General features: G+C 38.2%; 3 protein-coding genes across 5 annotated transcripts; 1 reads left to right on the forward strand and 2 right to left on the reverse strand.

The window, feature by feature from the left end:
* Positions 1-127: 127 nt before the first annotated feature.
* On the reverse strand, positions 128-686 carry LOC103333150 (uncharacterized; the record flags this gene model as incomplete). The annotated part of the gene is made up of 1 exon (XM_008235945.3): positions 128-686. A coding segment is annotated over one exon (471 nt), but the record flags the coding sequence as incomplete, so codon positions are not given.
* A 685-nt stretch (positions 687-1,371) lies between these two features.
* LOC103333149 (RING-finger, DEAD-like helicase, PHD and SNF2 domain-containing protein) lies at positions 1,372-13,412 on the reverse strand. The gene is made up of 20 exons (XM_089051539.1): positions 13,256-13,412; positions 11,885-12,738; positions 11,579-11,785; positions 11,362-11,423; positions 10,277-10,748; positions 9,353-9,553; positions 8,640-8,895; positions 8,048-8,292; positions 7,765-7,930; positions 7,151-7,693; positions 6,719-6,885; positions 5,575-5,791; positions 5,287-5,484; positions 4,635-4,751; positions 4,144-4,386; positions 3,865-4,069; positions 3,228-3,445; positions 2,561-2,712; positions 2,195-2,459; positions 1,372-2,102 (listed from the first exon to the last, which is right to left on the reverse strand). The coding sequence occupies exons 2-20, from the start codon at positions 12,706-12,708 to the stop codon at positions 1,818-1,820; spliced, it is 5,043 nt and encodes a 1,680-aa protein (XP_088907665.1). The 5' UTR covers positions 12,709-12,738; positions 13,256-13,412; the 3' UTR covers positions 1,372-1,817.
* A 252-nt stretch (positions 13,413-13,664) lies between these two features.
* Positions 13,665-15,631, forward strand: LOC103333148 (Nucleic acid-binding, OB-fold-like protein). Of its 3 annotated transcripts, none has more exons than XR_016126625.1 (5): positions 13,665-13,975; positions 14,400-14,475; positions 14,580-14,812; positions 14,940-15,046; positions 15,170-15,217. XR_016126625.1 is itself a non-coding variant. In XM_089051538.1 (5 exons), the coding sequence occupies exons 1-4, from the start codon at positions 13,862-13,864 to the stop codon at positions 14,961-14,963; spliced, it is 447 nt and encodes a 148-aa protein (XP_088907664.1). In that variant the 5' UTR covers positions 13,665-13,861; the 3' UTR covers positions 14,964-15,005; positions 15,170-15,217. The 3 variants fall into 3 exon arrangements, 2 of the variants coding, with proteins under 2 accessions (XP_088907664.1, XP_008234164.1); XM_089051538.1 differs by having other exon boundaries at positions 14,940-15,005; XM_008235942.3 differs by lacking the exon at positions 14,940-15,046 and having other exon boundaries at positions 13,671-13,975; positions 14,580-14,706; positions 15,170-15,631.
* Positions 15,632-15,747: the final 116 nt, after the last annotated feature.

Below are 15,747 nucleotides of genomic sequence, written 5' to 3' on the forward strand. Positions count from 1 at the left end.
TATTTCTTTGGAGCTCCAAGAAACTTGCACAGAAATCACCTCAAGCTTAGAAAATTGGTAAGTTTTAAACAATGAATGTGCCTATTTTTACAACTTTATGTGAACAATATTGCTTGAAATTGAAATATGCCGCAAGAAGAGACAACATTTTTTATTCCTTAAATAACAATTTATCAATACAATCGTTGCATTGTAATGAAGATTGGACATGAATATCAAGACTGGTTACGTTCCTTGAGAGCCTGGAAAACTCTGGAACTCTTATAAAAGATCTGAGCCCTTCTGTTGTAGTCATTGGGTTCCTTGCCTTCATCTTCTCCCATGATGGCTTCACGTTCCAAACATTCCAACAGCTCCACCATTCCTCTGTCTCCACACTTCTCTCTCAGCCTCCCTACTCTCAGCCACTCCTCTGCTCCGTCTTCTGGTCGAATCTCCGCCTCCAGCTCTCCTTCTATCTCGCTCACCGGCCCCGACGAACAACCGGTGTCTGCACATCGAACCACCACTGCTGATGTTGATTTCTTGTGATCCAATCTTTGCTGCATTAAGCTTAACCCATGATTCTGCCATGGCCTAAGTCTCAATCCCCAAGAAGGGTTGAGAGTTGAAGGGTCTCTGGTTTTGTGTATGGGGATAGAAGAGCAAAAGTTGTGAGTTTTTGTGTGACAGAGAGAGCTCCATCGTTACCCTAGTCTAGTTTGGATGTTTGGTTTATGAGATTGGGGTGCTTGGACTTGAATATATAGAGGTCAGAGTGGGGAGAGGTTGATGTAGTTTATGTTGCTCCACGTGTCCGTAGCGGACACGTGACAAGTAGGGGGAGGCACGTGTGACATGGTGGACATAGGATCGTTTGGAATTAGAGATGATGCTTACAGAGAGTTCGGTGGTGCTTTCTTTTAAACAAGAGGCACGCTTTTCAAAGGGTCATGGCCCACGTCAGACGTTCTGAGTCCTTTTGCTTGTCAAAGAAGGCCACGGCTTTGTGGCCGCCATTTGTTCTCCCATCCCCAAATTCAAATGCGTTACGTTCGAGTGCTTCACACTCATACAGAATAGGTAGGTTTGATTGCAAATCTTGTTCAACTTGTGAAGAGGAACGAAACATTCAAAGTACAGACAATTCAAAGTTTTGTATTTTCAAATGTGTCACAGTTCCTTGAAGAATATGAAGATGATGTGGATAAACCCAATAATACTTTTTGGGTCTCGAGTTGACAAATCAATTTGTAACCGAAAAGGATTCTACTTTAGCTGAATAACCTGAAACCCACGAAACAGAGGTGCTTTTTACACAACACACACACACACACACATATATATATATAGAGAGAGAGAGAGAGAGAGAGAGAGAGAGAGAGAGAGATCTAACAAATTTACACTAAGATTAACATCACACATCTAACAAATTTACAGCAACATTAATGAAAAAATCCCATATATACATGAGCATAATAGTTTTGAATATAAAATTCTAAACAGAAAGATGGTTAGAACGCCTAACAAAATGCCTTTTTTCTCTTCCTGCTTTTGATGAATGGAATAAATTGGTGAGAGCCCTCATGAAGAACATGCATGCTGCTCCTTCTGTCTCTTTTCAGCTGCTATAGCAGCAGCCACAGAAGGAGGCAAATGCCTTAGACTCTCAGTTTCCTTTTCATCGGAACCCTCAGTTGGCTTTTCATCAGCTTCTGGTACAGCGGGATAAGGATTCAATGTCTTTTAATGTCAAACAGAGAGATGGTTAGAACGCCTAACAAAATGCCTTTTTTCTCTTCCTGCTTTTGATGAATGGAATAAATTGGTGAGAGCCCTCATGAAGAACACGCATGCTGCTCCTTCTGTCTCTTTTCAGCTGCTATAGCAGCAGCCACAGAAGGAGGCAAATGCCTTAGACTCTCAGTTTCCTTTTCATCGGAACCCTCAGTTGGCTTTTCATCAGCTTCTGGTACAGCGGGTGGTGCTGTTGCAAATAAGGATTCAATGTCTTTTAATGTCAAAAAAGGTTCATCTTGATTCTTTGTGTTCCCGTTAATGAAGGCAGTGGTGTTCTTGCTCTGATTGAGTTTATATATACTCTCTTCAACCGTGCCTTTAACCTAACACCACAAAAATAACATGAGAGATTACATACGTGTATTGTTGCACGCAAAGTTCCCTTATTTAAAGAATCAGAAAGAGAGACACATACTATGAAACGATGAGCTATGGTCCTATTTTTCTGTCCGATTCGGTGTACCCGGCTGATTGCTTGTGCTTCTACTGCTGGATTGAGAAGTGGCTCAACAAGAATAACATGCTTCGCCTCTAGAAGATTGAGGCCGTTAGCTCCATGTTGAATTAAGAGCAGTAATACTTGAACAGGTCTTACGTCTGGTTCCTGGCCATGCATCTTGTGATTTCCTTTCGTGCTTCTCTTTTCTCCTTTGAATTCGCTAATGGAAACTTGTGATTTCCTGCACTTACAGAGCCAGATTATCAAGAAAAATGAAGACAAGAAAGTCCAAGTTCATTCATGATTCAAGTCCCCAACAAGCTGTTTGACAGATCCTCTTACCTTCCTCCTTTCATCCGAATATGGGTAATGCCATTAGCAGTGAAGGCATGCTCCAATACATTAAGGACATCATGCCAGCTTGAGAAAACAAGGACTTTAGCCTCTGGATCTGTAGTCTTTATCCAGAGGATTCTTCTCGTGACTGCTTCAATCTTCGCAATGTCCCCACAAATGAACATTAATCCAAACGTGCTGACCCAAATTATAGTAATAAAATGGCAAGGGAAATTCTTTTCTCCAGGGAAGAAAATGCTAGACATATATATATATATATATATGTTTTCGGGTCAGGCAACTATGCTAGACTGAAAAATTAAGGACACATTAATAGCATCAAATTCCAAATTCAAATGAGCAGGATGAACTATTAAAGTATTAATTTAAAGTCTGCTGCACATGATCACATGATGCGGTAACTGGTAACTGGTAACTGGTAACCACTCTAGCGATTGAAACTTGAATCCCCATGCAATACAATCAGTAAATCATGGTGCTTGAATGAAAAGAGGTTGAAACTGAAATATCCATTATAGAATTACACAGGCAGCTTTCATTGGTTTTCATCGTTGACGAATTGACGAAGCACATGAATAATAAAATTGCCTCAAATTTCATGCCATGAAAATTATTTATGCTATACAAGGCAGTGCTGTAGTAGGAGGAGTACCTTGGTACCATATGAACCTTTAACTGTAATAGATGCTTCACCCTTTTCACGACTTTGGGTTGCATGAAGCATAGAAGAACGAGAAGATTCACTTTGTCCATCATCAGCATAAGCAATATTTCCAACATCAGTATGTTGTCGACACGTTGGGCATTTTACCCACTTATCTTGAACCTTCTTATCATTAAGTAATCTCCACTCCGTAATTGCAAATAAACCTAGCAGGAGAAGATGTGAACTTGAATTTTGATGATTTTTAAAATTGTTTTAGAGAACATAAAGCATAATAGTCAAGAGACTCCAATAAATAATAATAAAAGGACAAAACGCAATTAGCAGGATGTAGACATAGATACATGATGATTGGCACTTATGAATCACATAAGGGTTCAGGGAAAAATACATTCACTCTACTGAATGAAATTTTTGTTCAACCAGACATTGGTGTGACATTTTCAGATATACAGACTTGCATTCTTGGCCTTTTTAGGCCATACTTCATATTTGCATGTGAAGAGTCTTTTTGAAGTGATCCAGGTATATTGTCCTATTTATTGAGGCATGATCGTATTGTGGAGATGATTGATCAAAGTAGAAACAAAAATCATATTGTGGAGAGGGTATGGTGAACACTCACATTTACAGCATGTAACATGCCCACATGGAAAAACCATCTTTCGAATGGTTAATGTTTCTTGACAAACTGGGCATGCTTCTTTATCACCAGTAAGTATGCATTCATTTTTCTGTTCGGTAGAAGTTGACATGGTGGCTGCCTCTTCAGCTACTGAGGAATGATTTGGACTTTCCAATGGCGTCTTCTGTTTAGCTTGTACCAGACCCTAGGAACAATAAAATAGAGTTAGTACCTACAGAGGTAATTCATGAATGGTTAAAAATGGATTTGTGTTTGTACCTTTAAATAGCGAAGTTTCCCTTTTATGCAAGACAACTGCTGCAAGGATGTGAACTTGTCGCTAGTGTATAGGACGTTAGCTGAAGGTAAGTCATGTTCACTTAAAGCATCAAGAGATTTATCATTCTCATTTTCTGCCAGGCGCAATCTTGAGGTTGCCATATTAATTTCATCATAAGCTTGTAGAATTTGGGCTTGGGCTATTGCCAACGATCTCGCATGGCCATACTCCTTGCGCATGCCCTTAACCAGGTAATAAATAAAAAAGATCAGTTTTATCAAAGCTTGCTTGCAATACTATTAGCTGAAGGCTCTTAGAAAGATCTAAAGGGATAATTAGCATTCCGAAGAAGAAAATATAATCTAGTATGAGTAGGTTCTCTTCCTTCTATCAACTACAGGAGTGCTTAGTTACAGACTTGCAGTCAAATAGTTGTGAACTGGCAGTTAAATAGTTGTGAGCTGAAAGAATACTATAAATCAGGACATACCTCAAGAATCTGTAGGTGTTTGGTGGCTTCGGATATACCTTCCCTCCCTATTTGGGCCTTGCAATGGCTTTTTATAACTCCAAGAACGACCTCTAATTCAGATGGAGATTTTGAAACCTATCAAACCAAAACAAAGTATATACATATCATCTGATGCTTAAGAAAAAACAAGCATATTCCCAAAGTATATTGATCAAACCAAAACAAAGATACTGAAGGTTTTTTTGCACTTTGGAGCAAATAGTATAAAACACAATTGTCAGTGGTCCTGGACAGTGATTAAAAAATAATGTCCATAACTTAAGTTAATCTTACATGTATTGGATATGACAAATTCAAGTTAACTAGGCATCTTCATTATGTGAAAAATTAAATTAGGACATTATTTTATAGATCACAAGCAGAAGCAGAGGTAGGGAACAAATATGCCTTCAAAAGTTTTTAGATGATAAGGGAATTTAAGAGTTGCACTGTATTATGAGCAAAGCCCACAAATAATACTTTTTGAGCTAGTCAAAATAGAGACTGAAGTAAAACCAAAGGAAGAAATTTCAGTCCAACCAGTATCATTTCAACTATAAACAAAAAACGGATGCATTTTAGCACCCTTTAAGAATGAACAAAAGTAGTAGAGCGAGATAAAATAACTGACCACAACTTTTCCAACATCTCTCTCTCTCTTCTTCGATTCTTTATAACAGGGTGACGTTAAATCTTTATTTGGCTGCGACAGATTCTGATAAAAACGATTAAGTGCAGAGTTCTTCTTCTGCAAATCCACAGCCTCTTCAGCTGATGTAGCCATCCCCCCGCATATTTTTTCACTACGAAAGAGCCTTGCTTCATAACCCTGGTAAAGAAATCAGAAATCGTAAATACTGTCCAACATATTTAAATCATACTAGAAATCAACAAGGACATGAAAAGACAAGTAACAAACCTGAAACAACTCATCTACTTCACAGAGCACACACAGGGGACCATCATCATAAGCCTTGCAATTTCGACAGTATCTCACGCTTTGAATATCCTCCTCCTTTGGCTTTTCCATCGTCTGATCAATTTCTAAGAGTCGATCAAGTAACAGCTTCCTAGATGCTTCTAATTGGTCCAAACCAGTCTGTATATGATACTTCAGACCACTTATACTTTGGAAACTATATGAAAGGGACAAAAAGTTAACCAGCATCCACACAACATAGACAACATAGATTATGTTTACTAGAAGGTCATAATCTTTCTTCAACAAGAAATGCCAATTAGATGAGCTCCTGAATAAATGACAATATGCACCTTACTAATTAAGAGTTCAAAGGAATTCTAATGTTTAGCTAGTGCTGAATATAGTTATGTATTAGAGTAAAAAGGATGCATACATGATGCATCACTGTAGCGTCAAAAATTGGCTAGCCATTGACAGCCTTAAACATTGCAATCAAAATTCCAACATCATATTCAAACCTTAAGCACTTCTAATACAGAAGAACTTCTGCCTCCAGTAAGTTATGGCTTTAATAAAAAATTTGGCAACCCACATTTGGATCAGGAAAACATAAATTTCTTCAATACATTCAGAAAAATTATGCGATTCTCACTTTACACTAATATATTAGATGGTGGTCGCACAGTGTTTCTATGAAACCAATCATTGTAATATTCTCTGTTTTGTTATCATTCAGTCGATGGTCAGACCTGGATCACTTAAGAAATGATGATAACAAGGTGACTGTGCACTACATAGATATACAATCCAACACTATCATCACGGGATATGAAATTTCAGTGGATATTTGAGTCATATAACGACTAAACTACCATAATATGTGATTATCTACATGAACTTATAACAAATGTGAGATTGTTATGTCCATATGACTTTATAGTCTTTCCCTCAAAGTATATGCAGGAGTTCATCAGAACTAATTTAGAATAAGGCAACATGAGTAGTTGTTCGTAGTTTTCTTGAGATGCAAAATATATCTTAATCAGCAACTACAAGGTACTACTAAAGAAATGAAAAATGCAAAAGGTAAAATTTATGCCATGCAGAAGAAGTGATATGGGGAACCCATATGATTACTGACCGGGACGCAATCCTCGATGACTTCGAATTGTTTAGAGTTCCTATGAGGGCCTCTTCAATCTTTCTGGTCAACTCACTAGAGAAGCCTTTGCTCTTTTCAGAATGAAGAAGGGCTTCCAACCACCAAACTGCACTTAGATCTTTTCTTTCACTAATTGCATTACAAACCTTCAAAAAGAGTTTATCTAAATGTTAAAACATACAAAGAAAATATAGCAATGATAGAAAAATAAAATATACAGGGAAAAGGATTCAAAAATTATTTAGCCTGCTTAAATCTGCTCAAACCCCTAAAAAAAAAAGATGGGAAACCAAGACTAACATTGATTATTTAGCATAGCATGTCCTAGATTGTAAGATGCAGTGTGTTCTTTTCTAGAATTTATATATACAGGATCCTAAAGGGCTACACAAAAGCAGGGAGGAAATATACCTGTGTGTAAGACTTCTTAAACTCTTGTTGAGCTGTGGATAGCTTTGAGCTGAACGCAGACAAGTACTTCTGTTTAATATTGTCACAGGCTGTTCTCAAAGATACATCACTGAACGCAGACAAGTACTTTTGTTCATTATCTGATAATTCAGATGTGCCTTCAAGTAAGTTACCAGAACCAATGGCAAAGTTGTCTTTCGCACTCAGTTTTCGCCTCTTCACTACATGTTGATCACACTTTTCAATGCCATGTATCTTGGAGGCCATTTCCGTAGAGCTACCTGGAAACTGTTCCTTTGAGGGGCAACAGTTTGTTGCCAATGGAAGTATTTCAGCAAGATTATGATAAATGTGAATATTCAACAACGGGTCCAGGCGGAAATCCTCAGAGTGCTCTTCAGCTAAAGCCAATGCTTCCTTGTACAGTGATAGAGCTTGAGTGAAATTTTGCTCAATTACAGCTACCCCAGCAAGCCCATTGAGAGCAACAACTAATCCCCTGAGCGCTTCTTCTCCTTCCATCTTTGTTTTACCTACAAGAACCTACAGAACAAGATCCCTTAAAACAAAAAGAACCACTCACAAAAAGTTTTAAAAATGTAACAGATACGCACCATTAATATTTCCTCCATAGTCATGGGGTACTGTTGTAGAGAGCGAAGCCCAGAGCTCCCTACTTGAGGGTGGCAGCAGGCCTGGCGAAGCTTCAAGAGTGTGTTCAGCAGCTTTCCCGCCTCTGCATGCGTGAGGAAAGGATCTGATGAATCATTAGATGCTGAAACAGCCTGGGAACAGCAAGCATGAAAAATTGTCAGACCTAAAAATTGCGTCCCCACTTCTGAATTTTTATTACACTTATAGAATGACTCTTAAATGAAGTTGTAAAACAACCATTAACAACCTCTGACTTTTCTTTTCAGAATATCATCTTTCAAACTTTCAATGACTTCTCGGGCATAAGTCACACAAGTTTCATGTTGCCTTTGGTAAAAGTGCTCTTCTGTTGGGGATAAAGTGAGCCAAGAAAGGCACTCCTCCTGAGGAGGAAGCTGCAACTCATCTGCTACATGCGCTTTCGAAGATCGCCACATGATTTTCTTGAAGAATTTATGTGTAAATTCCATAGCCCCTGCATCTCTCCTCTGAAAAGGTAAGAAAAATAATTAAGAAAGTTGTCTGATACACAAATTTCGAACTCAATGAGGACTCACAAAAATTAACAGGAGAAAGCCAGAAGGATATCTTTGGAAAAATCATGAGAAAACACTAACCCTAAATGTGGAAAAGGTTATATAAGGATGTACTCGTGATAAATGGGCGCATTTTTTTTGGATCGAAGTGTCAATTTTGCTAAAATACACTCAAGGTATAGATTTTATCTTAATGGTTCCAGTTTTCTGGCATCTTTAAACTTTTGCCATGGGAAAGCGGCCTCCAGTTTTAGAAAGAATTTGGAGTTGAAACATCAAAGGATGCACCAAATTCATACCTCATATGGATCTCGTATAACTTCAACCCACCACCTAGAAGCATTGAAAGGGCATGCTTTAAGAAATCGTAGAAGTCCATATAAGTCATCAAGCTTGCGTTGTATAGGAGTCCCTGTAATGCACCAACGGTGCTTAGCATACAACCGCATAGCCATTTCTGTGGCAGCACCAGCATTACTCTCCACCATTTGAGCCTCATCCAAACAAATTCTCCACCAGAATATTCTGGTCAGAATAGTTGGAACAACAGGGTATCTAAAACAAAATGGCTGGTCATCATCTTGAAAATTCAGGTCCAAGAGAATTCTCATCTAAATCAACCCGATGTTCTAAGGCAAAGAATTGAAGGATGTAAAACCTAATAAAAAGGAGAAAGAAACCAAGAAAACAAAGCAAATTCTTAACAGCTTGAACATAGCTCTTTTACAATACCATGATGGCATTCATGTACATTTGCTTAAAGAAATCATGACGAAGGAGCAGCAATTAATAGAAGATGTGTCTGAAAACTCAAGAAATTATTTCTAAACTGATTATAAAGCATTCCAAACAACTCATCCTAACATAAGGGGCAAGATCTATGTTATGCAACACCCTTATAGGTAAACAGGCAAAATATTATCCAATTCAATGAAGAATCAGTTCAAATTGTGTAGGCAATTTTCAGCAAAGAAAAAAGAAAAAAAAAGAACGTCACAAGTTTTGAAGGAACCTCTTTTGGAATCTCATGAGGCGTCGATCACCTTCATGCCTATCAGAGTCGTGTGACAGGTCCTCTTTAAGCACATCATATGTTGTTAATACAATGTCAGCACTGATGAGTTCGTTAATATTAATTACAGATGTGTTTGAAAAAGAAGTCCCCCTCACACCTTCATAGATACAAGTTTTTAAGGAACCTGAACGAGTATGACTGGTACAATTAAAGAAGTCAGTAGGTATCACATCCATCATTTGGAGATAAATAATTCAGAAACAACATCTCAAGATGATCATAAGCAATAAATACAATCAAAATTGAATTGATTTACCAAAAATGAATTGTCTAAGTAGTTTTGAAACCTTCACTCAATAGAACTATGAGCAATTCATCCGTATACAGAACATGTAAAATAAGCGCAGATGAATGCCAGTAGGTACCACCTACATGCATACACATGAATATCGACTGCATGTAAGTGTCTTACAAGCAGTTAAAACTAACTATATGTGACTGTAGCAGCCAATAAAGTACTAAAAGTTCAAGAAGACAAAATTAAATAGTAAACGTCGTGATCTTTGGCAGATGACAATGAATCCCTAGATAAGGCTAATAATTTGCTAATCTTTTCTACTTAAATCTGGTACAAAGATGATAATTATCTTGCTAAAGCTACTGGAGTCCAAAGATATCTTACCACATGCTTAGGTTAGCCCACATGCCAGTACATCCCTTAATGAATGCAATCAGTGTTATAGCTTAATGAATCCAAAGAAATTGAAGGAACTTACCAAGTTTTTATACAGTTTAACAGCCTTATTCTTTTGGGATAAATTACAGTTTAGTGAAACCAACTTTACATAAAAGTAGACTTTAATCCAATCTTTAAGAGTACTGAGATTTGCAAATGCAAGATAGTTAAAAAATAAAATATACCGCATAATTTCAGCATGCCACTGGGGCAATATAGGAGCCGGACAAATTATAATAGTGGCACCAGTAGCAATTGGAGAGTTAGTAGCATTTATCAGCTCTGAGCATAGCTGGCAAATATATTTCCCATCTCTCACAACTATTGTAGCTGTATTCTTCTTTCTTATGTACTTATTAAACACTGAACTCTTTCCACATTCTTTTCCATTAGAGGCCTCTGAATAACCCACACAGTCTGCATGTTGCCACGCATCACATACGTCACACTGTACCCACAGTCCTTTGTATGACCTATTTTCACTCACAGCTCCACATATACATTCAACTCGCTCCCTTTTTAATCTTTTAAGATTGACTTTCAGATCCTCGGTTGCTTGAGATTCAGAATCAGCAATCATGTTGTCTTCATCTGCTGACTTCCGATGAGCAAATATGCAAGCAAGAAGCTCAACAGTTTTCCCCATGCCCATCTCATCTGTGATAGTCATAAAAGACAAATTTCAGACAAAGCAATTAGTGCAAGACCAGTCTTTCCTTCAGAATGAGAAATATAATGCTGAAAAAAGATAAAACATTAGTAAGCATATTTCTTCCATTACTATCATTCCCTCAATGAACCACACCCACAAATTTTTTGAAAAATCAAAGGTACTAGTTGATAGAGAACTTCCCTAAATATGTAGTGAAAGAAATTTTAGGAACTGGTAGATGGAAAACTTCCGTTAATTTGTGGTATATGTTTCATGCCTAGGTGTTTGTTCAGGCAGGGCTATATGATTATACTATTTCAGAAACCTAGGCACTTGCGTGAAACTGGCTCCCTTGATAAATTGATTGGACTGTAAAAGTGACAGATTCTGATTGTTTGATAAGGCATTACTCAAACATTTATATGCTACCAGTAAGTACCACAGATCATCATGTTATTAGAATTAATTTTAATATTTAACAGTAATAAAGCTAATGGTACATAAAGATCAGGTTTCAGACCACACTGAAATTCAATATCTGAAAAATCTAACAAATTTCAGACTGTCTCCAAGAAAACATATGGATACATGCAAGAGAATGTAGAGCAGTGGGATTACCTGCAAGAATACCACCAAAGACGTAAGCTGACGAATTCTGTGGATGCAACGAAACACTTCCACTGAAATACATTTTCAAATTTGCAGTAAGCTTTAGATAGGGGAGAGGGGAGAGAGAGAGAGAGAGAGAGAGAGAGAGAGAGAGAGAGAGAGAGAGTATGCCAGAATGAAAGAACTCGCTTCAAAGGTAAACCAACATGTGTGAGAAAGTCAGTACCTGAATGGGTTATAGAAAATTTTTGAACTTGTATCAAGAAATTCCAAGGGCAAACATAAAGGTGATATGAACTGACTTTTCTCTTCTTCGGCCAGACTTTCTGCATCTCCTTTCTCTCTCCGTACCATCCAGTAAGCTGCACGGCGCTGATATGGCTTCAATTCAGGAAGCAAATCCGGCATGTCATCTTGAAGCATTGCATCTGCTCTGTACACAAGATGCAATGGAGATTAAACTCAAAGATAAATAGACATAAAACTTTAAAGTTGGAAATAGACTATGACATTGAAGAGTGGTGATACTCACTTTGATGGTTTAATGGCTTCATAGAACCCAGCAACATCAAACCTTGCACGTTTACCAGGTCCTGAATTAGCCTCTCCAGTCTGAGTATGCAAATCAGCTTCCATTTCTGTTGATTTACTGACTCCGTACCTAGCCTCTGAAGTCATTACTTCTGGATGAAGCCAAGCCATGACATTCAACATACTTTTTTTCCAGAGTTGCCTAGTATTAGTGTCCAGCAGTGACTCACAAGCATCAAATGCACTCTTAAGTATCTCCACCCTAACCCTGATGGTTGACATATCATCCGCAAACCCAACCCACCGAGCTGGCCTCAGTGTCATAAACTTCAAACTTGCCAAGTGAACAAGCCCAGAGATACCTTCATCCGGTCCATCAAAACTCCCTGATAAAATCACAGATAACCTTTCCATATTCTCCGTTGGACATTTTTTAATGAATTCCAAAGATATATCAGCAGAGGATAACACAGGCCAATGACCACCACACTTTATACGACTGATATGCTCATTTATGTTGCACACTCGAAACCTTAAGGAGTAACTATCCTGATTAAAATCCTCACCAAATCCATCACCAGAAAACTCTTCTCCCCAATTCAAATCTGTTAAAACAATTTCAGCAATATCAAGGTGCTCATCCGAAACCCAACAAGACCGAACAACTTCCACAAAATATGGTTTCTCAACTTTATCCAGCTCATTCTTTCGTGATTCCTCGGTTGAAAGCTTATCTTCAGCAACTTCTGCCTGATCAGCAGTACTGAGACTCTTTAATATTACCCCACCGGATCGGTTCGGCCGGCTTTGCTTCCTTCTACCCATCACTCTAACCAAAAAAACCCAATTGATACACTGTGGATTCAAAGGCACCCACTATAGTCATGTACTCCAAAAATGCAAATTAATGAGCAGCTTCAGGTTTAAGATGGTAATAGAAGCACGCACAGATTTACATTCACAATTATAATTTTTAACTCTAAACACCAAAAAATAAAAAACTAACAAGATATTTGCTTTCCTTAGCATTCAGTTGTAATCATAATTTTGGCTCAAATGGTTTCCCAGAAAGAAACTGAAAGAAAAGAAGAAACATAACTTCACAAACAAAAAAGAAGGGCTCTTTCGTGGGAATAATAAGAAGCACTTACATGGTAACTGGGAAAGTCACAGAATTGTCATACAAGAGAATGAAATTTAAAACTTGATAATCAGAAGATGTGCACTGGACTGGAGCAAAGCAATGTGAGGGACTATGATATAATAAGTATACAATTAAGTAAAAGTAGAAAAACAAAAGGCAACAACGTACGAATTCAAATGAACCGTGGAAAATAATCGAAACAAATAAAGAGATTTTAAGGATTTGAACCTTAAAATTGCGCTGTTTGTGTGAACTGCTTGAAATCAAGAGCCGGGCCGGGCACGGTCTCTCTCCTCCCGGGTCTGAACTCACGCGCGAGTTGCGAGTTGCGAGTCGCGAGTCGCCAAGGCGCAAATTTGTTTTAGACTTTTCCTGTGCTTGTTGTGACAAGAGCTTGGCTAACGTCACAGTCGCAGGTCAACGACGTCTTCCGTAAATTTCTTCAGTTTCTAGCATTTTTATTGGCCCGTTATTTTACCTTGAGTTACAGCCAGTTGTCAAATTCAGTTATTCTAGCGCGGTAAATATGAGTTAAATTCTCCTGTGCCCATTTTAAATGTGTCCTCCCTGTCCCCTCCTTATCCTTCTGACACCTGTCCCCTCACTTAATTGTTTGATTAAAAGCAGGTTTCCTTGTTGTTCATCTTCTTCTCTGCAACCTCTCCACCACAACCACCTCAGCGGCGGCAACCCCCCTAAGCCTCCTTTCCTCTCTTCCAATCTAAATTTTCTTCTTATTTTCTTCAGCCTTGGAGGCTTTAACTCGCCAAATATAGGTTTTTTGATTGGAACGACGGCGTTTGAGAAACATTCCCAAAAATAATTTCAATCTCGATGAAAGGGGGAAGGAAGAATCTGAAGAGGGCAGTGGAGGAAGACAGCTTGACCCTCAAAGATGGTCACTCTATAATGCAAGTGCTTTCTCTCCGTGGTTCCAATCTCATTGAGGTGCTCTTCTGTTCACTCAACTCAATCAGCTAAACCTATTTATTTATTTATTTATTTATTTTTATTTCCAGTAGAGAAAAACCCTTCTAAAACCCTGTTCAAATTCAATATATTCTTCAATAAATGACTTGGTTGTAGTAAAGTTCCAGTCTTTAACCCTCCAAGCTATATTTGTTTGAAATCCAGCTTCTGCTTCGTAGTAAACTACCAGGGTTAATGAAAAAGCACTAGTGGGTGGCTATAAGCTTATTGGGTTGGCTTGGCTCGTTCACCTATGCCCTCGGACTTCATTCAAAATCATAAAGGGATGTGGTTGGGTTGGGATAATTCTTAGATTGAAGTTGTGGTAGTAAAGAAAATTATTTAAATTTGTACTGCACAATGTGCTTATTGCTTACCTTTGATTCTGCTCTACTCATTGAAGATCATGGATGGACAAGGAGAAAAATCTTTGGCACTGTTTCCAGCTAAATTTCAAAAGAGCATGTGGATAAAACGAGGTCTGTTGTTGACTCTGTTCCCTGTAAACTCAACCAATTTCAAGAAATTCTAGTAAATGTACCCAAAAGTAAAGACATTGTTTTTGCGTTCATTTTGTATGCAGGGAGTTTTGTTGTTGTTGATGCAAGTGGAAAGGAGAAGGTTCTTGAATCTGGCAGCAAGGTGGGATGCATTGTTTCGCAGGTTCTATTTTACGAGCAAGTTCGTGTGCTTAAGAAATCACCAGAGTGGTGTGTATTCTCTTCCCATCTTAAAATGATGTGCCACTATCTCACTATATGCTGCCGCTCTCTGAAACACCGCTTGCATAAGCATGTGATGTTCCTTTGTGTTTTGGTTACCAGACTTTGAAAACTCCCTCAATTTTCACTCTGGCTTCCTTCATATGTGTGAACGTCTGCTGTTGCAGCATTATGTTACAACTTAATAAAGTTGAAACTGTCAAAATTGTTTTTTGTAATAGCCATCCAACAAGCCACCACCGTAGTATCCATGCCTAGCACATAATCCTACTGAAGGATGGAAAAAGGTAGCTCATGGAAGTGTAGTGTAAAATCCTGCAGCCTTGTGGTACATTTTCTCTAATGTGTTAAGTGTTTGCTAAGAAACGAGCACTTGCATGCATCTCCTCCACCTCATCTTCTTTTGATTCTCCATGTTTGTCTTTTGTTTTTTGCTGGTCTTTTTATGCAGGCCAGAAATCTTCAAATCCACAGTTTCAGATGGATGTCATGCAAGTCTGCAGGGAGACACCTCCCAACAAGAAGAGAATGAGCTTGACTCAAGTGATGATGATGGACTTCCTCCACTAGAAGCCAACACGAACAGGATGAAACCAGTTGATTGGAAATCGGACACAGAATCAAATTCTGATTCAGATACAGATTCATAATTCAGAATCAGACTTAGGTTCAGCAACTGGTTCTTGGATAGTTCTGCAGAAGATGTATGCTGAAGAAGATGAAATGAAGTAAGGATAACAATGTCAAACTAGTGTCCGGAATTTTTGTTGGATTGACTCTATATGTAATCATGTACTGAAATACAAACACGCTATTACTAGCGCAGGAACATTAACCAATCCATTGATTTGTAATGTTTAAACGTTTATGCAGAGCCTTCTACATGGAAAGATTTGTCATTCAAAGTCTAGAAGTGCAGTTTTTTTTATTTTTATATCGTAAATTCAAAGATTGCACAGAGCCTATTCTCTTCTTTGGCCGGACATTTTATGCAGAAGATGTTTAAAAGTTGAAGTTGGTGGTTTGACC

The sequence above is a fragment of the Prunus mume genome, linkage group LG5, assembly GCF_029339155.1.
Source record: "Prunus mume cultivar Tortuosa linkage group LG5, ASM2933915v1, whole genome shotgun sequence".
Lineage (NCBI taxonomy): Eukaryota > Viridiplantae > Streptophyta > Magnoliopsida > Rosales > Rosaceae > Prunus > Prunus mume.

Bases quoted from the DNA above. Each gene is read 5' to 3' on its own strand.
- LOC103333149 (XM_089051539.1), bottom strand. From the start codon at position 12,708: ATGGGTAGAAGGAAGCAAAGCCGGCCGAACCGATCCGGTGGGGTAATA. The intron at 5,792-6,718 runs GTCAGTAATCAT...CCTTTCATATAG, and splicing joins TCATCGAGGATTGCGTCCCG to TTTCCAAAGTATAAGTGGTC. The intron at 2,460-2,560 runs GTAAGAGGATCT...CTGTAAGTGCAG, and splicing joins ATTCGGATGAAAGGAGGAAG to GAAATCACAAGTTTCCATTA.
- LOC103333148 (XM_008235942.3), top strand. From the start codon at position 13,862: ATGAAAGGGGGAAGGAAGAATCTGAAGAGGGCAGTGGAGGAAGACAGC. The intron at 14,476-14,579 runs GTCTGTTGTTGA...TTTTGTATGCAG, and splicing joins GAGCATGTGGATAAAACGAG to GGAGTTTTGTTGTTGTTGAT. The intron at 14,707-15,169 runs GTGTGTATTCTC...CTTTTTATGCAG, and splicing joins CTTAAGAAATCACCAGAGTG to GCCAGAAATCTTCAAATCCA.